Raw genomic sequence first — 24,464 nt, 5'->3', positions numbered from 1 at the left:
ATTTATCCACATTATAGTGCATTTGCCATGTTTCTGCCCAATCACCCAACCTGTCCAAATCGTACTGGAGTTTCACGACATCCTCCTCACAGCTTACCCTCCCACCCAGCTATATAGTTAGCAGCAGGTGTACTGTTATCTCTTCCACTCCAGATTTTCACCTCATCAGTGGCCAAAAATATATATTTAACTCTCTTCTCTTGTATTGTACATTGGGACTCTTAATACCTTGCAGAAGATTCAAAGCTTTATTAATCTCAGCCAGAATCTATATTGTTCCTCCAAGCACTAATCTCTAGACCACCTCAGTGTTCTTTTTTTTCTGTGCCAGTGTCCTGAGTTGCTGGACATTTACTCAGGTCATAGTCTGTTAGTGGCGCCACTTTTCAAGGCCTGCAAGATTTCCTTTCTCACTTGAAACTCCAGTTTACCGTCCAGCACACAGGGGGGAGAAGCAGAAGCTCCTCCCAACATGTTAAGGGACCATTGTGCCTATGATATTTATCAACTGATGGTGAGCTAATATTTGGTAAATGTTAGATAATGAATGAAGAAAGACTGTTACGGTACTAATCACTGTGCATTGCCTAACACAGTCTTTAGTTCAACATCCCATTTATTATTGAATGAACTCAAGGTGGAGAGCCAAGGCCCACAGTGTAAGATTCCATCAAGACTGGAAAGAGTGAAAGAGAAGGCAAGGTAAATTGGGAAGTAATGATTAGGCGACACAAAGCTTGAGTTTTAAATGTCTGAAGATTACAAGAGGGAAAAACTATGGGAAGTAGTGAGTTCCACAGTATTGATGTCCTGAGAAAGAATAAGTTGTAATAGGAAACGTGATGATGTGTTGATTTGATCAGAGTGAGAATTTGTGGAGGGGGAAGAGCTTATAAGATGGCAGCTTAGATAGAACAAGAATGCTCAGCAGAAGAGTGACTATCACAGATTATCAATAAAATAGAGTAAGACAAGAAAAATTGTAATGGAGAAAGAGAGGGACTGGAAACTAGCAGTGGAAAGGGATCTTCTATCAGACTCCAACACCAACTACTTTGTAAAAATTGCATCCTGCCATCACAGTCCCCTTTGACAACAAACTCAACTCAGTCGCTAGCTGGCATGTAGTTCTCCTTTATAACTAACAAGGCCCCCATTTTGGAGATCATTTTGAAACTCCTTTGCTGAGGCATTCTCCCACCATTCCACAGATATTCCATCAGTGACAAAAGTATCTCACTGAAAACAAATCTAACAGCCTTCCTACTGTTTAAGACCACCGAGTCTCCCCTGGATGCCTGCTATATTTGCCCTACCATCCTAGCCTTCTAATTCTCCTACAGTGGTAGGAGGTTCTGAGGGAGCTGGCCAATGACTTCTAGCAGGAGCCTTGGGTGAATTGAGGCGATACATCGTTGTCTTTGGTTGTGGGCCATTTTCCCATTAATAAGGAAGTATTGAATGAAGATACTCTATATGCCATCATATGGAATACAATTCGGCTTTCTTAAGACGTTCCATAACGTGGGGGAGAACAGGTGCTGGCAATGAAAAACCCATCATCTAAGCGTCCCACAGCTTCCTGACATGTTCAGCTGTGAAAAAAGGAATACATAGGATTACATAGGATACTAGCTGGGGGAGCCCGACTTTGCCAGGGCTGTTTTGGGCCGGGCGGTTTAAATCGAGTGCCAGGCTTTGGGGCCTCTCTGTGTCCCTCTGTGAATCTGGTGCCGGGCAACATTTTAAATCGAGTCCCAGGCTTTTGGGCCCTGTCTCTGTGTCCCTCTCTCAATCTGCTGCCGGGCAACATTTCTACCTTTTAATACCTTGAAAGATGAAAGTGAAAGTACTTATAAAACGTTTTTGGTAAATCTTTTAAAAATAACATAAGAGATACTAACTTTTTCGAAGCCGGATCAGCAGATTTTGAGCTGGAAGTAAATGGGGTTTTTAGCTTGAGGCAATGGCTGCCACATCCCTGAGATGAAAATGATTAGTCCCGCCCACAGACGCAGCGATTGGCCAACCATCAGGCGACTGAACTGTAGGATTGGTCAATCGTGATGGCACAGGATTGGTCGAACCTTGACGTCAGTCAATCAATGCTAATTAGCAGATAATGAGTTTAATTTTGAAGGTTTTTTGCATAAGGCGTGAACAATTTTCGTCCGACCGAAAAGTAAATACGCTTATGACGGTTCTGGAATCGTAAGCTTTCTTTGGAGGTAATGCATGCGTAGGTACGCTCTATAACTTTCGAGTGCATAGCCGGACAGACGCACACCGGAGGACAGACAGACAGACAGATCCTTTTATATATATAGATACGGCACAAAAACAGCTATTTGGCCCAACCAGTCCATGCTGGCGTTTATGCTCCACTCGAGCCTCCTCCCGTCTTTCCTCATCTAAATCCATCAGCATAACCCTCTATTCCCTTTTCCCTCATATGCTTGTCTAGCCCCCCCTTAAATGTATCTATACTATTCGCTTCAACCACTCCCTGTGGTAGTGAGTTCCACATTCTCACCACTCTCTGAGTAAAGAAGTTTCTTCTGAATTCCCTATTGGATTTCTTGGTGGCTATCTTATATTGATGGTCTCTAGTTATGTTCTTTCCCACAAGTGGAAACATTCTCTCTGTATCCACTCTCTCAAAATTTTTCATAATTTTAAAGACCTCTATTAGGTCACCCCTCAGCCTTCTTTTTTCAAGAGAAAAGAGACCCAGCCTGTTCATTCTTTCCTGATATGTATACCCTCGCATTTCTGGTATCATCCTTGTAAATCTTCTCTGCACCCCCTCCAGTGCCTCTATATCCTTTTTATATGGTGACCAGAACTGCACGCAGTACTCTAAGTGTAGTCTAAGCAAGGTTCGATACAGGTTTAGCATAACTTCACTACTTTTCAATACTATACCTCTAGAAATAAACCCTAGTGCTTGGTTTGCTTTTTTTACGGCCTTGCTAACCTGTGTCGCAACTTTTAGTGATTTGTACTCCGAGATCCCTTTGTTCCTCTACCCCATCTAGACTCACACCCTCCAAGTGATATGTGAATATTTTCAGAGGAGGAAAGGACTATCAAGGGTATTGTGGTACCTCTTGCACATTACTGGTAAGTTGCAGGTGATGTTCAATACAGTGAGGGCAACGTGGCTAAAACTGGAAAATATGCTTAGAACTGTTATCTGTTACAAGGTTTGACTGCCTCCAGCTACCTTGGAAGCCCTGGAGAACGCAACTATTTTTGACTTTCCGTGGCCTTTAGGGGATGGGGGTGGGGGGCTGGTGTCGGGAGGTGGGGGAGATTGCTTGTGGTGATACTCATTGCCAAGAACACCTCCTTTCAGAAGGCCATAATCATGCGCTCTGTGAACCTTCTTTCCTCAGAGGGTTCAAAAAACTGGGTCTTCCTTTGCTGGATTACAGACAGTAACACCTCAACTGAAGAGTCTTTGTGAGCACCGTGTGTTAAATCTCAAGAGTTTAATAACCTTGCTTGTATAACAATTAAAAGAGTACGCAGGAGACAGAGTTCAGTTAACAGCCATCACTTTCCAGAGAATCTTCTCAACTCAATGCACTCTATTTCCCATAGTGCATTGCACATCACAACTACGGTAAGCTATGTGTGACAATTCAAATACAACATTCAAAATACCCAACACCGTGCCCTGGAGAAGCACCAACCTCAGACACTGCAGTGAGCTTAACACAAAATGGCTGCCTTGGCTCTTTCAGATGTTGCAGCAGCACTGGATTGTCCCCCCAGCCTCACCCTGCAAGGTGGATTCACTATAGAGGAGTGCCAGAAACCTACCATAAATTCTGAATGATGCTACACCAAGTAAAATTGGGCTGGTTCTCTGCACTGCAACATTGGTTGCTGAAGTAAAGTTCTTGTGAACTTCCAGCAGTAACCCCAATCACAGAGGAAAATCTGGCTGGCTGTACGTTTGCATAGGAATATTAAAGGTTGTGGGGAGTGAGCAGGGATTCGACTAAGTGGCTCAGACTTCACTGACTAAATGGCCTATTTCTGTGCTCTAACCTACTGTGCTTCTCAGGGTGAACTGATTGAACTTACCGCATGAAGTAGCACCGCGTAAGGAGGACGTGTTGGGAGGTGGGTGTTGTATTTCTGAAAGACATCTGGATACTTAGAAGATAATAATTGGATTTCACTTTGTTCCAAAAGTTCTTCCGGTTGAATAATAGGAAGATTAATGTTGCCATAAAATAATATTGTATGCAATATCTGCAAAATTAAAAAAAACATGTTAACATATAACATTTTAGTCATTAACAAGGATGTACTTATTAAAAAAGCAGGTATTAAAATTAAACTAGTTGAGTTAGAGTGAAATAAAAGCAGAAAATGTGAGAAATATTCTCATCCTCAACCATGGTGGATCCCAGCATGTGAGTATAAGAGACGAGGCTGAAGTGATTGCAAGCGTCTTCAGCCAAAAGTGCCAAGTGGATGATTCTGCTCGGTCTCGTGAGGTCCCCACCATCACAGAAAGCAGTGTCCACCCAATTTGGTTCACTCCACATGGCATTATGAAGGTGCTGAGTGCAAACGCTAGGGGTCCCTGACAACATCCTGGCTGTAGTGCTGAAGTCCTATGCACCAGAGCTAGTTGCCTTCCTAGCCAAGCTATTCCAGCATTGATCCCTTGACCAACAGCATTAAAACAGATTCGATCTGGTCATTTATCTCATTGCTGTTTGTGGGATTTTACTGTGCACCTATTTGGCTGCTACGTTTGCCTACAATACTTCACTTCAAAAGCACTTAATTGGCTGTGAAGCACTTTGGGATGCCTGAGGTCATGAAAAGGCACTTTTTAAATGCAAGTTCTTTCTTTCCAGCACACTGGCATCTACCCAACAAGATGGAAGATTGTCCTGGTATGAGCGATGCACAAAAAAAAGGATAAATCTAATCTAGCCAATTACAGCCCTCTCAGCTTCCCTGCTATCATCAGTAAAAACGATGAAAGGAGTTATCAGTAGTAGCATTAGGAGACACCTACTCACCAGTGATCTGCTCACTGACTCACAGCTCAGGTTCCACCAGAACCATTTGACTCCAGACCTCATCACAACCTTGATCCAGACAAGAGCAAAATGCCACAGGAGAGGTGAGAGTAGCTGCTCTCGACATCAAGACAGCAATCGACCAAGTACGGCACAAAGAAGTCCTAGCAAAACTAAATTCAATGGGCAACAAAGGAAAAACTCTCCAGTGGCTGGATCCATACTTAGAGCAAAGGAAGGTGTTTTTTGTTGTTGAAGGCCAATCTTCACAACCCCAGGACATCACTGCAGGAGTTCCTCGGGGAAGTGTACTTGGCCCAACCATCTTCAGCTTCATCAACAATAATGACAACTTGCATTTATATAGTACCTTTAACAAAGAAATATCATCCCAAGGCACAAGGAAAGCAGCGATTTCCCTGCTTCAGTGTCAACACATGGAACTGACATAACTTACAGGGTGAGGGCAGGGTGGGTGGGCGGTGAGGAAGAGTTAAGAGAGGAAGCAATGGAGCTGTTCGCTGACAATTCCAGAGTGTCCAGCTCCGTTTGCAACTCTTCTGACAATAAAGCAACCCATGCCAGCTTACAGCAGGACCTGGATAACATCCAGGCTTGGTCTGTCAAGTGAGAAGTAACATTCGCACCATATGAGTGCCAAGTAATAACCATTCCAAACAAGAGAAAGCCAAGCTATCTCCTCTTCACCTTCAAAGGCACCACCATCGCTGAGTTCAGCATCATCAACACTTTGGGGGGTCACCACTGAGCAGAAGCTGAACTGGACCAGACATCTCAACACTGATAAAGCAGAGCAGAATCTGGGTATTGAGTAGTGGCTCACATCCTGCCCCACAAATCCTCTCCACCATTTACAAGGCTGAATTCAGGAATGTGATGGAATACTCACCACTCTCCTGGATGGGTTCAACTGTGGCATCACACCATCCAGGACAGAACAGTTAGTTTGATCGGTGCCCCTGCCACTGGACTCAATATCCACACCCTCCCTCAATGGTGGACTGTGGCTGCAGTTTGTATGATCTACAAGATGTGGTGCAGCAACTCACCAAGGTTACTTCAACAGCACCTCCCTCCCTTGCTAACTCTACCACCAAGAAGGACAAGAGCAGCAATGTCCTGGGAACACCATCACCTCCAGGTTCCTCTCCAAGTTACACATCTTCACTGTTCCTTCACTTGACATTCCTTCACTGTCACTGGGTTAATATGCTGGAATTCCTTACCGAACACCGTTGTGTGGGAGCACCAGAAGGACTTCAGCAGTGAAGGAAAGGTTTGACTTTGCCCCTTTGGACATTACATTTGGACATTGTGGCCTAGAAATTCAGTGCCCTTAGCACCGATTTTGTGGCGCTAGAGGGCCTAGCGCTGCAATTGGCGCCGGTTCCTAAATTGCCTGGGGCCCTTCCGCGGCGGTAGACCGGTAGCGCTGCGCCGGCACCGATGACGTCATCGGTATGTGCAGCGTCCCGGTTGCCGTGGTAACCCGGCCCCAAGCCGAAATTCAGTTGCGGCCGCCTCGCCAGTGGCAGCCGCAACTAAGACTCCAGCAAACGAGTGTTGCCGGAGTCTGCGCCGGCGCTTTAAGGAGGCGCGGCGGCCGGACGCTTTCCCGCCGGCCGCCTGCCCGCAGCTCCCTCCCCGGACTTCTCCCCCCCGCCCCCCCGGAACAGATGCAAGCCCGGCACTTGTCCGAGGTGCCGGGCTCATTTTTGAAGAGATTTGCGCGGGCCGCGGCCGGGTGCAGGCAGCTCCTCCTTAACGGAAGGAGGAGGCCTGCACTTCCCGAGCCTGCCGCACCACAGCGGGCGCCGCAGCGCCGGAATAGCGCCGCAATGCGGCGCGTTGCGCCAGTTTTCAGGCGCTAAAACCCTTCAGTAGCGCCGGCAGCCGTTTGGGCGCGGCGCTACTGAATTTTTGGCGCGCGCAAAGGGACTTAGCGCCGGCGCTAACTTCCGGCGCTAAAGCCCTGGCGCAGCGCAAACTCAATTTCTAGGCCTGTAAGTTTAAAGTGCAAAGGCAGCAATGTGCAGACACTTCGAGAAGCTTTTCGAAGCTTCGCACAGGCCTTTGGAAAAACAGTGCTAAAACAGTTAGAAACCCTTGAGAAAGACAACTAAAGGTACAGCACCTGGTTTCACACGGACAAGAGGCTACAGAAGACTTCACACGCTGGTTTCGCATGGACAGAAGGCTATAGGAGGTTTCACATGTTGGTTTCACATGGTGGAAAGGCTGTGCCTGGGTTCACACCATTCTGAACGGCCCAGTCAACCGCCCAACGTTAATGTAGCAGTGGGTGAGTGGCCAAAATGGGACTTCTCTTAACTTTAACTCACACCCCAACTGGCAAAAATCATATAAAAATGGGACATCGTAGCAGATTCTTTACTGCAGTCGGAGGTGTCCTGAGAATCTACGCCTAGAGGAAGGACGCCCAAGAACAAGAAGAAGCTTATAGAGCTACGAGAGAGCTGATCACTCTTCTGCCTTGATGCTGAAATCCTTCGTTTTACGGTTGTCTCCATTTATTGATTTGCTTGATGCTTGTGTCAATTGTTTAAATCATTAAATAATCACTTTCTGATTAACGAACCTAACGTATACGTGTGACTTTCTTTGACTGACTACTGTCCAGGTTCATGAATCACTGGAACATCTGTATCCCTACAGCGGATCAAGGAGAAGGCCCACCACGACCTTCTCAAAACAACTAGGGATGGACAATAAATGTGGCCTTCACATCATCACCCACATTGTGAGAATGGAAAAAAATATATAGCAAATGAGTTTATTGCTAGTGAACAATTCCAGCAGTTTTTCCTTTTCCTCCCCTTGCTCTCCTTTCACCACTGGGGTACGGCTCCACAGGCAGAGATCACCCTCTGGTACTGTGCCCAAGTTGCCATTATTCATGTAGGAGCATTGCAGTCATTGGAAGCTCACCATTTGGGGGTGGGAACCAGTGTGCTGCTGCAGCATTAAAGGGCCTGTCACAACGTAAAGAGGCTGTGATAATAATAATAACTTCCGGGAAGTTATGTGCACATCACTTCCTGTGAACTGTGAACTCTGTGCATACATCACTTCCTGTGCATACGTCACTTCCTGTGTTTGGACTAGTATAAATACTGAACTACTCAGTATGGTAAAAGGGCTTCACCTAGAGGCATGGTGAAGACCGCTCTTGTATATAGTTTAATTATAAGTTGCTTAAAGCTTACTTTAAAGTTCCTTGATGTGTGAGACTCTTTTGTTACATCAATTTAAGCAACTTAGTATTTACACTCACAAATACTAGACCTTCGGACAAACTCGGAGTTAAGGATCCAGGGAACCACCCATCATGGAAAACATCCTTAAACCTACTCGTCTGGACTTGGACCCAAACGCACCAGCAGCTGGCAGGGTATGGAAGCATTGGTACCGTACTTTTGAGAATTTTCTTGATGAATGTAAAGCGAATGCTTCTACTAAACTGAGGATACTTATCAACTATGTGACCCCAACAGTGTTTGAATATGTTGATGAATGGGATAATTACGATGAGGTGATCCGGGCACTTAAAAAACTATATGCCAAGACCGCAAATGAGGTCTATGCTAGACATCTACTGGCCACAGCCCGACAAGGGCCAGGGGAATCGATTAACGAATTCCTTCAAGAACTTCGCAGGCTCAGCGTAGATTGTAACTTTCAGGCAGCCTCGGCTGAGCTGTACCGCGAAGAAATGATTCGTGATGCTTTCATCTGCGGGATTGCCTCTCCATTTATACGCCAGCGTCTACTAGAAAGTAAAACACTTGAGCTACAAAAGGCTTTTGACCTGGCTTGTTCTCTGGATTTGGCAAAGAAAAATGCAGACCTCTATCAGCTGCCCAGATCTCGATCTGCTGCTGTAACTGCAACCAGACGATTCAAGTGGCCTCAGGTGAACCCTATCATGGAGGAATCTAATCCTGATGATACTTCTGATGAAGAAGAGTATGACCCCACTTTAGCAGCCTCTTGGCAATCTAGGAAGGAATGCTTCTTTTGTGGAGATTCTTTTCACCCTAGGAAATTCTGCCCTGTTCACAATGCGATCTGCAGTCATTGCGATAAAAAGGGACACTTTGCAAAAGTTTGCCAATCAAGAGCCTCTACGAGGGCCTATCCAGCTAAGGCCTACCGAACTGCCCCAATTAGGGCCTATAAAGATGCTCCGGCTAGGACCTATCAAGCTTCCTCTCGAGCTCTCTCCCGAAGAAGCACACCTAGAGTTTCAGCCACTCTCTGTGCAACCACACCAATTACAGCTGCTTGCCCACAGAACCTGTTTCATGCAGCTACAAAAGTTTCAATTAATGGGCATACCTTAGATGCCTTAATTGACTCAGGAAGTACTGATAGTTTCATTAGAGAACAGATTGTTGCGAAATTGAAACTACATATCTTCCCATCGGACCAGGCAATTGCGATGGCTCAGTCATCACTTAATACCAGAATCTCCGGCTTTTGTATTATTGATATGACACTTAATGGTCGCATGTATCCCTCCACCCGACTTTCGGTGCTCAAGGACTTATGTAGTGATCTCATCTTAGGGCTGGATTTTCAAAAACAGCATAAGAAACTGAGTTCAGCGGATCCAAACCTGGACTTACTATTTCTAATATACTGTCTAAATTACCGTTTTGTGCATTATCAGCAGCTTCACTTGATGAACCCTCATTATTTGCCAGTATTCCTCCTCGATGCAAACCAATAATAACGAAATCGCGGCGCTTTAGTCAGGAAGACCAATCTTTTATTGAGGCTGAAATCTCTCGACTTTTAGCAGAGGATATCATCGAACCATGTTCGTCGCCCTGGCAGGCTCAAATCGTCATCGTCAAGAACCCTCTAAAACCTCACAAACAACGACTATGCATTGATTATTCGCAAACCATCAATCAATATACTGACTTGGACGCCTACCCATTGCCACGCATTGATGATATGGTTAATAAACTGGCCGAATACAAAGTGTTCTCAACTTACGATTTAAAAAGTGCCTATCATCAGGTACCCTTGAAGGTCTCAGATAAGCAGTACACGACCTTTGAGGCTAATGGACGGCTGTACCAATTTCGTCGCCTCCCATTCGGGGTTACTAATGGAGTGGCTGTCTTCCAACGGGCAATGGATGGCCTGGTTAAGCAGGAAAACTTAAGGGACACTTTTCCCTATCTTGATAACATTACTATTGCAGGTCACGATCAACAGGAACACGACGCCAACCTCCAAAAATTTCGGGATGCCCTCCATCACCGTAACTTAACTTTGAATGAATCTAAATCTGTTGAGTCGCAACCGACCATCAACATCCTTGGCTACTGCGTAGGCAATGGTATCATTAAGCCAGACCCAGAAAGACTTCGCCCGCTCCAAGAGCTCCCGTCACCTAAGAATCCGGCTTCTTTACGTCAGGCTCTCGGTCTGTTTGCATACTACGCTAAATGGATTCCTCATTTTTCAGACAAAATCCAACCCTTGCTGCATGCTCGATCATTTCCATTGGAAACAGCGGCTGTTGCAGCCTTTAACCTTCTCAAAAAACAGTTGGAGAAAGCGGCTCTTCACTCCATCGATGAGAATCTCCCTTTCATAGTCGAATGTGATGCCTCGGAGGTGGCGATCTCGGCTACTCTAAATCAGGAAGGTCGTCCTGTAGCATTTATGTCCAGGACCTTGCAACGTGCCGAGCTACATTATCCTCCGGTTGAGAAGGAAGCCACAGCCATCATAGAGGCGGTACGGAAGTGGAACCATTTCCTAGCTCGCCAGCACTTTACATTAATCACGGACCAGCGATCAGTCGCCTTCATGCTCGATAATCGAAAACGAACCAAAATTAAGAATAATAAAATACAGCTTTGGAGGATGGAACTGGCCTCTTTTGGTTACACCATTCACTATCGACCTGGCAAGGAGAATGTGGCCCCGGATACCCTCACACGAGCATTCTGCTCCACTATGTCGTCCTCTACTCTCATAGATGTCCATAATGGATTGTGTCATCCTGGCGTTACGCGCATGCTACATTTCGTACGATCACGGAATCTCCCTTTTTCTACTGGAGATGTAAAGAAAATGTGCTCAGAATGCCGGCTTTGTGCAGAATTAAAACCTCAGTTCTTCCGCCCCTCAGATGGTATGCTCATACACGCAACCCAACCGATGCAACGACTTAGCATCGATTTTAAGGGCCCAGTACCCTCTTCAACTCGGAACACATATTTGCTCACCATGATTGATGAATATTCACGTTTTCCGTTTGCCTTCCCCTGCTCTAATATGCTGGCATCCACAGTAATCTGCTGCCTTGAGCAGGTATTTTCTCTCTGTGGCATGGCGGCTTACATTCACTCGGATCGGGGTCCATCCTTTATGTCAAGGGAACTCAAGGACTACCTCTCAGAACGGGGAATTGCTACAAGCAAAACGACGCCATATCATCCCATCGGAAATGGGCAGGTAGAGAGGTATAACGGTATCATCTGGAATTCCGTACATCTTGCTTTAAGATCTCGGGGCCTACCAAACCAGCAATGGGAAACAGTGCTTCCGGATGCATTGCACTCTATACGGTCCCTTCTTTCTACAGCCACAAATACTACACCTCATGAGCGGTTCTTTGGATTCCAGCGTCGCTCATCTTATGGGACATCCCTCCCGTCATGGCTAACTACTCCTGGACCTGTACTACTCCGAAGATACGTTCGGACGTCTAAAAATGACCCTCTCGTAGACGAGGTCGAACTAACCGATGCCAACCCCACCTATGCATACATACGATATCCCGACGGCCGAGAATCTACCGTATCATTACGGGATCTGGCTCCCTGCCCACCAGGACCTAGTGGGACATCGAGTGATGGTATTTTACCAGGAGCCTCTTGGAACCTACCGGGTACCCCTCTCCAGGATCCTGATCTGACACCAACTAGCTTGGTGCCGGTAGAACCCCGTACTCAAAGTTGCGACCCTCCCAGTACCGCGCACCAAAGTACTGATCCGCCACAGACCAGCTCTGCACCTCCCTCTGAACAGAGACAGACCGACTCTGCACCTATTGGGATTCGTACACGAAGTCATGATCTCCCCGACCCTTCACAGGGTAATCCAGGCCACACAGACTCTGACCAATGGCCAACAGCATGTAAGCGGACCAGCGACCCTCTACGACGGAAACCCAAATGGGTGCGACTCTTCCTCGTTCGGCGGCTGCGGAATAAAAGGAAGACCACAGCCTTCTAATCTCGCAGGAGGGAAGAATGTGATAATAATAATAACTTCCGGGAAGTTATGTGCACATCACTTCCTGTGAACTGTGAACTCTGTGCATACATCACTTCCTGTGCATACGTCACTTCCTGTGTTTGGACTAGTATAAATACTGAACTGCTCAGTATGGTAAAAGGGCTTCACCTAGAGGCATGGTGAAGACCGCTCTTGTATATAGTTTAATTATAAGTTGCTTAAAGCTTACTTTAAAGTTCCTTGATGTGTGAGACTCTTTTGTTACGTCAGAGGCCATGGCAGCTAAAACTGTTTTGGATCCAAAGAATGCCTGGGAGGTCTGCAGGAGGGCTGGGAGTTCCCAGGGTTAAGTGACAAAGCTATAAAAGTGCATCTGCATGAAGTTAGGCAGAGCCGGGAAGGTGCTGTGGCCGGAGGTGGTCAGAGCCAACTCCAACATTCACACAAGTCAACTCAATGCTTGAAAGAGTTTAATGACTTCACCAGGCTGGGAAGGTAAGTGGACCCAGTCATACCTTCTAATAATGCACTGTACTAAGTACATTAGCCATGAACATTGACTTCCCCTCACACTGTGTTAAAATGCTTGAATTGTTTACTATGTCCAGTGGGCCATGTGGTGCCTTTCACATCCCCAGCCTTCACCTGGAACTGTTTCTCAACACGGCCTCACATGTAGTTACAGTACTAAAAGCCTCGCATGGAATCTAACTGATTGGTGCATAAACCTGTAATCACCCCATTATGGGCTGCCTGCTGACATGGGTTTTACTGCATCGCATTGGAATTTTAATTTCTGCAAGGATATGGCAGCCCATAACAGCAGAGAGAGATTGGCAACCGGTGGACCCAGAAACTGCTGCTGCTGCTGCTCTCTTTGGGGCTGCGTTGCGCTGTACCAAAAAGCCCCTCCCCCATCTGCCTAAATTCATGCAGAAGCACTTCCGCAGATTCTTCATTGAATCTGGGAACCCTCAGCGCTCCTATAGACCTGACAGATGCTCAGTAACAAACTTACAGTTGCGCTTCCAAAATAATGTCAGCTGTTATGGTGCAGGCCTTCAAATCTACTTCCCATCCCTCTGACCCCTAAGAAGAGAAAGCATTCAGATCCTGTAGAAAGAGGCCACAGAGGGAGTTGGCGATGGGGGAGTAGGGAGGCAGGTACCAGCTGCAGGTGTGTGATGACATTGTCGGCCTCCTCATCCTATTATATCCCACATTACCTGTCAGCAAATCACCAAACCCTCATGGCACTACTGAAAGTCACATGTGAACTCTGCTCCTCAGCAACACATTCTAAGCTCTCTTCCCCTTTTCTCCTCTCGATATTCCGAACGAAGAATCGGTCCCTTCCAGCGCTTCATCCCATGCACTGTCACTCACTCCATCCCTCCCAAGCATGAACTCAGAGACATTCATTGCCAGGGAAATGGAAAATGAGCCAGATGGGAGTGAAATAAAGGAAACTACGATGGTCTGAGGCGCGAGTTGGGTAGGATTGATTGGGGAATGTCACTCAAAGGGTTGACGGTGGATAGGCAATGGCAAACATTCAAAGACCGCATCGATGAACTACAGAATTTGTTCATCCCAGTTTGGCATAAAAATAAAACAAAAAAGGTGACTCAACCATGGCTAACAAGGGAAATTAGGGATAGCATAAGATCCAAGGAGAGGACATATAAATTGGCCAGAAAAAGCAGTAAACCTGAGGAATGGGAGGAGTTTAGGATTCAACAAAGGAGGACAAAGGGATTAATTAAGAAAGGGGAAATAGAATGCGAGTAAGCTTGCAGGGAACATAAAAACTGACTGTAAAAGCTTTTATAGATAGGTGAAGAGAAAAAGATTGGTGAAGTCAAGCGTAGGTCCCTTGCAGTCAGAATCAGGGGAATTTATAATGGGGTAACAAAGAAATGGCAGACCAATTAAATACATATTTTGGTTCTGTCTTCACAAAGGAGGACACAAATAAATTCCCTGAGATGTCGGGGAACATAGAGTCTGATGAAAGGGAGGAACTGAAAGAAATCAGTATTTGTAGGGAAATGGTGTTAGGGAAATTGATGGGATTGAAGGCCGATAAATCCCCAGGGCCTGATAATCTACATCCTAGGGTACTTAAGGAAGTGGCCCTAGAAATAGTTGATGCTTTGCTGATCATCTTCCAACATTCGATGGAATCTGGAACAGTACCCATGTATTGGAGGGTAGCTAATGTTACCCCACTATTCAGAAAAGGTGGTAGAGAGAAAACGGGGAATTACAGACCGGTAAGCCTGACATTGGTAGTGGGGAAAATGCTAGAGTCCATTATAAAAGATGTAATAGCAGAGCACTTGGAAAACAGTGACAGGATCGGACAAAGTCAACAGGGATTTACAAAAGGAAAATCGTGCTTGACTAATCTACTGGAATTTTTTGAGGGTGTAACTGGTAAAATAGATAAGGGAGAACCAGTGGATGTGGTGTATTTGGACTTTCAGAAGGCTTTTGATAAGGTCCCGCATAAGAGATTAGCGTGTAAAGTTAAGGCACATGGGATTGGGGGCAAGGTATTGACTTGGATAGAGAACTGGTTGGCAGACAGAAAGCAAAGAGTTGGAATAAACGGGGCTTTTTCCGAGTGGCAAGCAATGACTAGTGGGGTACCGCAGGGATCGGTCCTTGGGCCCCAGCTATTCACAATATATATTAATGATCTAGACAAGGGAACTAGATGTAATATCTCCAAATTTGCAGTCGACACAAAGCTGGATGGGCGTGTGTGCTGTGAGGAGGATGCCGAGAAACTCCAGGATGACTTGGACAGGTTGGGTGATTGGGCAAAAGCATGGCAGATGCAATATAACGTGGATAAATGCGAGGTTATCTACTTTGGTGGCAAAAACAGGAAGGCAGATTATTATCTGAATGGCAATAGATTTGGAGAAGCGGAAGTGCAATGAGACCTGGGTGTCCTTGTGCACCAGTCGCTGAAGGTAAGCATGCAGGTGCAGCAGGCGGTTAAGAAGGCAAATGGTATGTTGGCCCTCGTAGCGAGAGGATTTGAGTACAGGAACAAGGATGTCTTGCTGCAGTTGTACAGGGCCTTGGTGAGACCACATCTTGAGTATTATGTGCAGTTTTGGTCGCCTTATCTGAGGAAGGATGTTCTTGCCATGGAAGGAGTTCAGCGAAGATTCACCAGGCTGATACCTGGGATGGCAGGAATGACGTATGAGGAGAGATTGGGTCGAATGGGCTTGTACTCGCTGGAGTTTAGAAGAATGAGAGGGGATCTCATTGAAACTTATAAAATTCTGACAGGATTGGACAGACTAGATGCAGGAAGGATGTTCCCGATGGTCGGGGAGTCCAGAACCAGGGGTCACAGTCTAAGGATAAGGGGTAGGCCATTTGGGATGGAAATGAGGAGGAATTTCTTCACCCAGAGAGTGGTGAACCTGTGGAATTCTCTACCAAAGAAGGCAGTAGAGGCCAATACATTAAATATATTCAAGAAAGAGTTGGATATATTTCTTAAGGCTAAAGGGATCAAGGGGTATGGGGAGAAAGCAGGGACCGGGTACTGAATTTGGATGGTCAGCCATGATGGCATTGAATGGCGGAGCAGGCTCGAGGGGCCGAATGGCCTACTCCTGCTCCTATCTTCTATGTTTCTATGAAACACAGAGCATGAGTGAGCAGGTGCAGCTAGGGTGGAACATAAGGAAGAAGATGTAGCTGACTGGAGGGTGAAGAGATGCTGTCCTCTGCTGTCCTTGGCTGAAGAGCCTGGGGATTCCGCTCTCACGGTTCTTGTGTTTATAAGAGGGCGGTGACAGACAGCGTGCTGCATATGGTGTTCGGGTGGAATTACGATGCAGAAGTGAGTGGGGACCTGGTGTAACGGATCCCCTTCCCTATCTGCCCACTCACTTAGTGCCACAAAATCAGGTGGATAGTGGGAGAAACGCCAACCTGTACATCAATTAAAATATTTCAAAATTAGTAAAACCAAGTTATCAATTCAACAGTATGTTTGCTATTCAGAGGGAAAACTGGGTCACCCACTTTCCAAGTTTTATGTGTCTTTAACATACAAGTTAAAAAAATACCTCTTTGAAGTAGGCTTTTCCTTTATCTTGAGAAAGCTTTCCCTCTCGCACAGATTTTGCAAAGAATAACCGAACCGTCTTCAAAAACTGATTTCCACTCTTGATAAAGTTTTGCACCTGTCGTACATCATGTCGCATGAAGTCCTGCATTCTCCTACGAGCACAAAAAGTAAATTAAACAGGTGACTTAACAGGTAAAAACAGAACATGCTTACTTTGTAGGAACTAATTGGGCTGTATTTTCCATCTTTTTACTGACTGTCTTTGGTCAGTATTGGGGTAATAAAAACAATAAAATGGGACAATATAGTGAACACCATAATACCGTCCCAAAAAAGTTGTGCCAAGATTATCCTTCTTAAAACCCACCAGTCTGCAGCATGAGCCACTGAGAGCCTGCCCCAGCACATGTAATTGAGGGCAGGTGGATGTGGCCAGAGCCTCCACGTAATTTCCCCAAATTATCACCCCAAACCTGATCTCTGAAAACACGATTACTGTATATAGGTGGTGGCATGAGCAGTGCAGCGTTATCCCTGAGGAGGCCATTGTGGTTGTGATATCTGAAGCTTTGCAAAACTTTGCATGGATTCTTGCTCTTTGCAGATCTGGAGTTTTCCTGAAGACTTCTCCTGCCAGTTATGGTGAGCCCTTCATAACAACTCCCTCAATTTGATTAATAGGGAAGGCTTTCATTCAATAACCATCCAGATACTGTGCTGTGAATGGGGTGGAGGAGGAAATGGAAGAGGCTAGATTGAAGAAATTTACAGTGAGGCATTACAGAATATGTTTAAGACTCCAACAGGAACTCTTCAGTCCACCAACAACAGCAATTTGCATTTATATAGCGCCTTTAACATAGTGAAATGTCCCAAGGTACTTAGCAGTGAAAGTGGCCATTTCCTTGAACCTTTTGCCACTGACTCCTTTCAGGCATCCTTGAGTTATCACTATCAATTTGGACAGGCAACAGCACACCATTGTATAAATAATGTCACTGATGCTCTCTTCAGATTCGACTTCTCCTTGGAACCTGCAAAACAAAGAAACTGTCCAATTCTACAGATCGGCAGTGTTCCCACAGGTATAAGGAGCAATTGACGGAACATGTATCACTGAAAGCCCTTCATAACAACTCCCTCAATTTGATTAACAGGGAAGGCTTTCATTTAATAAATATCCAGATACTGTGTAAAGCCAAGCACTTTATCATGTATGTTAATGTACACTACCTAGGAAGCGGTCATGATGTTTAATATGCAATATTAGTAAATAATGGTAATGGAGAAAATAATGGGACTGAGGATAGATAAATCTCCAGGACCCCATGGTCTCCACACCAAGGTATTAAAAGAAGTAGGCGAGGAAATTGCAGAAGCATTAGTTATAATCATTCAAAGCTCTCTTGACTCGGGAATTGCTCAGTTAGACTGTAAAATTGCCAATGTCACTCCATTATTTAAGAAGGGTGTGAGAGAGAAACCGGGGGGGAGGTGAGGTGGGGGGTGGTTTTAACATGGGTGGGTGAGCGCATGGATTTGGGTGCGGGGTGAAATCCAGGAAAAAAACGAATGCGTCTGGAAGCCGGCTCCAACCCACTGACATCTGGATTTCACTCCAGCGCGTTAGGCTGCTTGTGCACAACCCACTCAGGAGAGGCGGGTTGCCAATTTCAACATATAATTGCTCAATTTGAGCGATATTAACGTTGGTTCTGCAGTTTGACTTTGGCTCCATGGGTTTCCCGGGCTTCCCGGAACTCGCCAGTGAAAGCAAGGCAGGAAGACAGCGGCAATTGAGGGAACTGAAGTCATGACAGGGAAATATGCCAACAAGTACTCGGCACTCACAGCTACTTTCTTACCTGCTTGCGTGAAAGGGTTTGTTAACAGTACTTCTGCTGAGAGGTTACTTTACATACTTTGGAGGTTAGGAGGTCTGATCTGCACTTTGGAGATCTGATCTATTAGATCAGCATGGGTGCTGTTTACGCTATGTTACTTTGGACCTCAGATGAGGACCAGTTGACCACCAGCAGCAGCAAGACCTGCACCAGCTGAACCAGGACCTGCAGCAGCATGAGCAGCAGGACCTGCACCAGCAGCACCAGCAGGACCTGCACCAGCAACAGCACCAGCAGGAGCAGGACCTGCACCAGCAACAGCGCCAGCAGGAGTTGCACCAGCAACAGCTTGCTGCTCACGGTCCTGCAGCTCCACAGGAGAGAGGGGATCAGCAGAGAGGTGCAGCTCGCAGGAGGCCATATGCAGCACACAGGGTCTACAGGCAGAGGACAACCTTCCTCGACATGTCGGAACACCAGTGTCTGAGGAGGCTCAGGGTGTCACGTCAGGTGGTGGCAGACATTTGCAGCCTGCTGGAACAAGACCTGATGCCAACTGGACCTGGTAGCTAAGCTTTACCAGTGGCCGTCAAAGCCACCACCAATGTTCCCATCACTGAGCGCACGGCCGGTTTTTACATTATAAATATCACGCTTACGCAGAAATTTAAAGGGCCCATGCATTAAAAGCAGGCTGCGCAGAACAAAGCATTGGTCACCACTGCCCTGAACTTTTTTGCCTCTGGATCCTTCCAGGGCTCTGCCAGAGACAGTTTGCAGGGTCTCGCAGTCGGCGGCCCACAAATGCAAAAGACAGGTGACTGACTGCTTCTTCGCCAGGGCCGGCAATTATGCCAACTTTGCCTGCGATGACACCAGTCAGAATGAGCGGGCACTCGGGTTTGCGGCTCTGACTGGCTTCCCACAGGTGCAGGGCATAATCGACTGCACACGTGTGGCATTTAAGGCACCCATAGATCATCCAGGTGTGTTCGTCAACTGCAAGGGCTTCTACTTCAACAATGTGCAGCTGGTGTGCAACCACAAAAAGATGATTATGCAGATGTGCGCAAAATTCCTGGCCAGCTGCAGTGACGCTTTTGTGCTGCGGCAGTCCACCCTTCCTGATCTCTTCGCACCTCGAAGCAGGGTTACTGGCTGACTGCTCAGAGACAAGGGATACCCACTTAAAATGTGACTGATGACACCTAAAAGTAACCCGAGGAATGAGGCCCAGGAGCGATACAACGAATGATATATGACCACCAAATGTGTCATCGAACAAGCCATCGGCATGCTGAAGATGCGCTTCAGGTGCCCGGACAGATCGGGAGGCGTTCTTCAGCATGTACCAGCCAGGGTCTCCAAAATGGTCGTGGTGTGCTGCACAACATTGCACAACAGCGAGGTTTGGGCCTGCAGGAGGCACAAGGCGCAGAGCACAGAGCCTCTTCAGACGATTCCTAGGAGGAGGAAGACGAGGAGCAGGGGGAGAAGGAGGAGGCAGATGGTGATGCGGGCAATGCACCACCAGCGGTGCACATTGCTGCCCGGGATGCCCTCATTATTGCGAGGTTCACTTAGGTTCCACCAGTGCCCCCGTCTAACAACCACATGCAAAAGCCACTATTGCCATCCCCCCACCCCGCAATGCCACTAAAACAAAGCAGTCCTGCAAACAACCAAGCCTCCCTTTCACAGCCCCCCATTCCTTGGCACTAATTCATGTCTTCCCAGTCACCATCACACAACTGAAAAGGCCACTTGCCAGCCAGCAACCAAGAATGGGCAAGACGGGAAAGTGCTGCAAAAGAATCATATTTATGTGGCTCACATATAAAACAGAAACTTGACATTCTAACAATGTGCAACACACCTATGTGCATACACTTGTACAACTACAAATCTTTGCTCTTCCTTTTCCTAGCATTTCTGTGTGGTGCAACCCCTGTGGCTTCAGCAGAGGTAGAGGCAGGCTGCTCAGATCCCTGCCCTGACTGCTGAGATGCACTTGGCTGACGTCCTCTGGGTTTTGGAGCCCGTGAGGGCCCCGCCAAAGACTGCGCCACCTCCACCTGTGCGGGGACAGACTCAGCCCTCGGGACACGAGGTAGCATGTGGGGCACTGACCAATGTTCTCCCTAATTTTAAATTTGGCTGTGTGGTCCCTTTAATGGGCTGCGCGGCCCATTCAAAGTTTCGTGCATGCCCCAAATTTTACATTGAAAAAGCCGGTCCTGGGCTGCGGGCCGTGCGGCTTGGAGGGAATGTTGATACTGACTGGGGTGGGGGCGGGGGGCAACGGGTGAGAAGTGGAAGTGGTTTGAGGCGAGTCCCCACTTCCATGTCTCCACTCACCATTATCCCTCTCGGGGCCCAGCAGCACTTCCCTGCTAGCAATGAGCTGGAGAACACTTTGCTGCAGGTCAGTGGGGCAATGAATGGCCAAGGCAAGGTATCACTCATCCTACTTAAGGTGACATTCATAGTGTGCAAGCCATTGGTGAGGGCCTGCATGCGCTGGTGTGACTGCCGCATTTGATGCTCCTTGCAGGCCGCCTTTTCCATGGACGAAGACATCATCGCAAAGGCTTGCAACATCATGCCACTCGTGCTTGAGACAGACTCCTGCAATCTCTCTGCAAGAGTGCACAGTGCGGCTGGAACCCCTCCCAGTACGACACACATTCCCTGCTGCTGCTCCAGAAGTATGGGAACGGTAGCGTAGTGGTAATTTCACTGGGCTAGTAATCCAGAGGCCTGGACTAATGATCACAAAGATGTGAGCTCCAATCCCACCACGGCAGCTGGGGAATTTAAATTCAGTTAACTTAAATAAATCTGTAATAAAAAGATAATATCAGTAATAGTAATCTTGAAACTATCGGATTGTCATTAAAAACCCATCTGGTTCACTAATGTCCTTTAGGAAAGGAAATCTGCCATCCTTACCTGGTCTGGCCTATATGTGACTCCAGACCCACAGCAATGGGGTTGACTCTTAACTGCCCTCTGAAATGGCCTAGCGAGCCACTCATTTGTAACAAACTGCTACAAAAAGAATGAAACCGGATGGACCACCTGGCATCAACCTTGGCACCGGCAATGGCACACCTAGCCCAGTCAACCCTGCAAAGTCATCCTCACCAACATCTGGGGACTTGTGCCAAGATTGGGAGAGCTGTCTCACAGACTAATCAAGCAACAGTCATACTCACAGAATCATACCTTTCAGCCAATGTCCCAAACTCCTCCATCACTATCTCTGGGTATGTCCTGTCCCACCGGCAGGACAGGCCCACCAGTGGTATACAGTTGGGAAGGGGTGGCCCTGGGAGTCCTCAACATTGACTCTGGACTCTGGACCCTGTCTCGTGGCTTCAGGTCAAGCATGGGCAAGGAAACCTACTGCCCTCCCTCAGCTGATGAATCAGTACTCCTCCATGTTGAACACTACTTGGAAGAAGCACTGAGATTAGCAAGGTCACAGAATGTACTCTGGGTCGGAGACTTAACTGGACCAGCCACATAAATACTGTGGCAACAAGAGCAAGTCAAAGGCTAGGTATTTTACGGTGAGTGTCTCCTGACTCCCCAAAGCCTTTCCACCATCTACAAGGCACAAGTAAGGAGTGTGATGGAATACTCTCCGCTTGGCTGGATGAGTGCAGCTCCAAAAACACTCAAAAAGCTTGACACCATCCAGGACAAAGCAGCCTGCTTGATTGGCACCACCTTAAACATTCACTCCCTCCACCACTGGTGCACCGTGGCTGCAGTGTGTGCCATCTACAAGATGCACTGCAGCAACTCGCTAAGGCTTCTTCGGCAGCACCTACCCAAACCCGTGACCTCTTCCACCTAGAAGGGCAAGGGCAGCAGATGCATGGAAACACCACCACCTCCAAGTCCCACACCATCCTGACTTAGAAGTATATTGTTGCTGGGTCAAAATCCTGGAACTCCCTACCTAACAGTACTGTGGGAGTACCTTCACCACATGGACTGCAGCAGTTCAAAAAGGCAGCTCACCACCACCTTTTCAAGGGCAATTAGGGCTGGGCAATAAATGTGATGCCTACATCTCATGAACAAATAAAAAAAAGGGCTGAAAATGGATGGCAAGTCCTATCGCTGATGTGTTATGACAACGTATACAAGCTCTATTTCTAAATCTCATCAGGCAAGCAATCTGAATTGCACCTTCAGTCAGCAAGACACAATAACTGGCAAGGCCATAAATTGATTCTTATTAGCTTCAAAGATAAATTATACCCACAAAGAATATCCACGCAACAGCCTCTCGAGTTCATTTACTCATTACACAATACATAATTAATGTCCAGCTCGCTCTCCTTTTACCAAAAGGTAAATCATGCTTGACTATTCTACTGGAATTTTTTGAGGATGTAACTGGTAGAATAGATAAGGGAGAACCAGTGGATGTGGTGTATTTGGACTTTCAGAAGGCTTTCGATAAGGCAGGCAGTGACTAGTGGGGTACCGCAGGGATCGGTGCTAGGACCCCAGCGCAGGTAGACTATCCTTTATCCGAAAACCTTGGGACCAGCCTTGTTTCGGTTTTCGGAAAATTTCGGATTTCGGAAGGTGGGTCGGCGGGGGTCCGCTGGGGTCGGGGTCGGCGGGGGTCCGCGGGGTGGTCGGCGGGGGGGTCCGCGGGGGTCGGGGTCGGCGGGGGTCCACGGGGGGGTCCACAGTCGTGGCTTGTCCGTCGCTGCTAGCCTGGAATGCAATGAAGTTCCGCATTTCCACCAACAGGTCATCGTGCTCGGTCGGAACAGGGGCCGGCACCGCCGCGGGCTCAGAGCTCTCGTTGCTTTCGAGCCTTTGGAAGAGAGTCAGGTGGTTCCGTGGGGGTGTCGGCAGGGGGTCGTGCGCACGACTTACGCTGACCCTCTGCTCAGCGTAAGTCGGCGGGGGTCGGGGTCGGCGGGGGTCTGCGGGGGGGGTCGTCGGGGGTCCGCGGGGGGGTCGGCGGGGGGGTCCGCGGGGGATCGTGCGCACGACTTATGCTGACCCTCTGCTCAGCGTAAGTCGTGCGCCACTCTGGTCATGTCGTGTGCACGACTTACGCTGACCGAAAAAACCTTCGGTTTTTAGAGGGTTTCGGTTTTCGGAAGTTCGGATAAAGGGTAGTCTACCTGTATTCACAATCTTTATTAATGATCTAGACGAGGGAACTAGATGTAATATCTCCAAGTTTGCAGACGACACAAAGCTGGGTGGGGGTGTGTGCTGTGAGGAGGATGTCGAGAAACTCCAGTATGATTTGGACAGGTTGGGTGATTGGGCAGATGCAGTATAATGTGGATAAATGCGAGGTTATCCACTTTGGTGGCAAAAACAGGAAGACAGATTATTATCTGAACTGCAATAGATTGGGAGAAGGGGAAGTACAACGAGACTTGGGTGCCCTTGTGCACCAGTCGCTGAAGGTAAGCATGCAGGTGCAGCAGGCGGTTAAGAAGGCAAATGGTATGTTGGCCTTCATAGCAAGGATGTCTAGTCCTGTTAGAATTTTATAAGTTTCAATGAGATCCCCTTTCATTGTTCTAATCTCCAGCCCAATCGACCCAATCTCTCCTCATGCATCTGCCCAATCACCCAACCTGTCCAAATCATACTGGAGTTTCTCGGCATCCTCCTCACAGCACACACGCCCACCCAGCTTTGTGTCGTCTGTAGTTGTACAGGGCCTTGGTGAAACCACACCTTGAGTATTGTGTGCAGTTTTGGTCACCTTATCTGAGGAAGGATGTTCTTGCCATGGAGGGAGTGCAGCAAAGATTCACCAGTCTGATACCTGGGATGACAGGAATGACGTATGAGGAGAGATTGGGTCGATTGGGCTTATATTCGCTGGAGTTTAGAAGAATGAAAGGGGATCTCATTGAAACTTATAAAATTCTAACAGGACTAGACAGACTAGATGCAGGAAGGATGTTCCCAATGGCGGGGGAGTCCAGAACGTGGGGTCACAGTCTAAAGATAAGGGGTAAGCCTTTTAGGACAGAGATGAGGAGGAATTTCTTCACCCAGAGAGTGGTGCACCTGTGGAATTCTTTACCACAAAAGGCAGTTGAGGCCAATTCATTAAATATATTCAAGAAGGAGTTAGATATATTTCTTAAGGCT

At 47.2% G+C, this 24,464-nt stretch overlaps 1 protein-coding gene across 1 annotated transcript in view; it reads right to left on the bottom strand.

Moving 5' to 3' along the window:
* LOC147102845 (uncharacterized) overlaps positions 1–24,464 on the bottom strand; it is a 30,901-nt gene that overhangs the window by 3,410 nt on the left and 3,027 nt on the right. The window contains exons 2-3 of the mRNA XM_085963728.1: positions 16,463–16,616; positions 4,096–4,266 (exon numbers count right to left, since the gene is read on the bottom strand). Of these exons, the coding sequence (XP_085819854.1) occupies positions 4,096–4,266; positions 16,463–16,612 (321 nt within the window). The 5' untranslated portion in view covers positions 16,613–16,616. The remainder of the gene's footprint in view (positions 1–4,095; positions 4,267–16,462; positions 16,617–24,464) is intronic.

The sequence above is a fragment of the Somniosus microcephalus genome, chromosome 21 (assembly GCF_052327205.1).
Source record: "Somniosus microcephalus isolate GS21.2 chromosome 21, FLI_Smic_1.0, whole genome shotgun sequence".
Classification (NCBI taxonomy): domain Eukaryota; kingdom Metazoa; phylum Chordata; class Chondrichthyes; order Squaliformes; family Somniosidae; genus Somniosus; species Somniosus microcephalus.
This window is presented reverse-complemented; position numbering and strand designations above follow the sequence as displayed.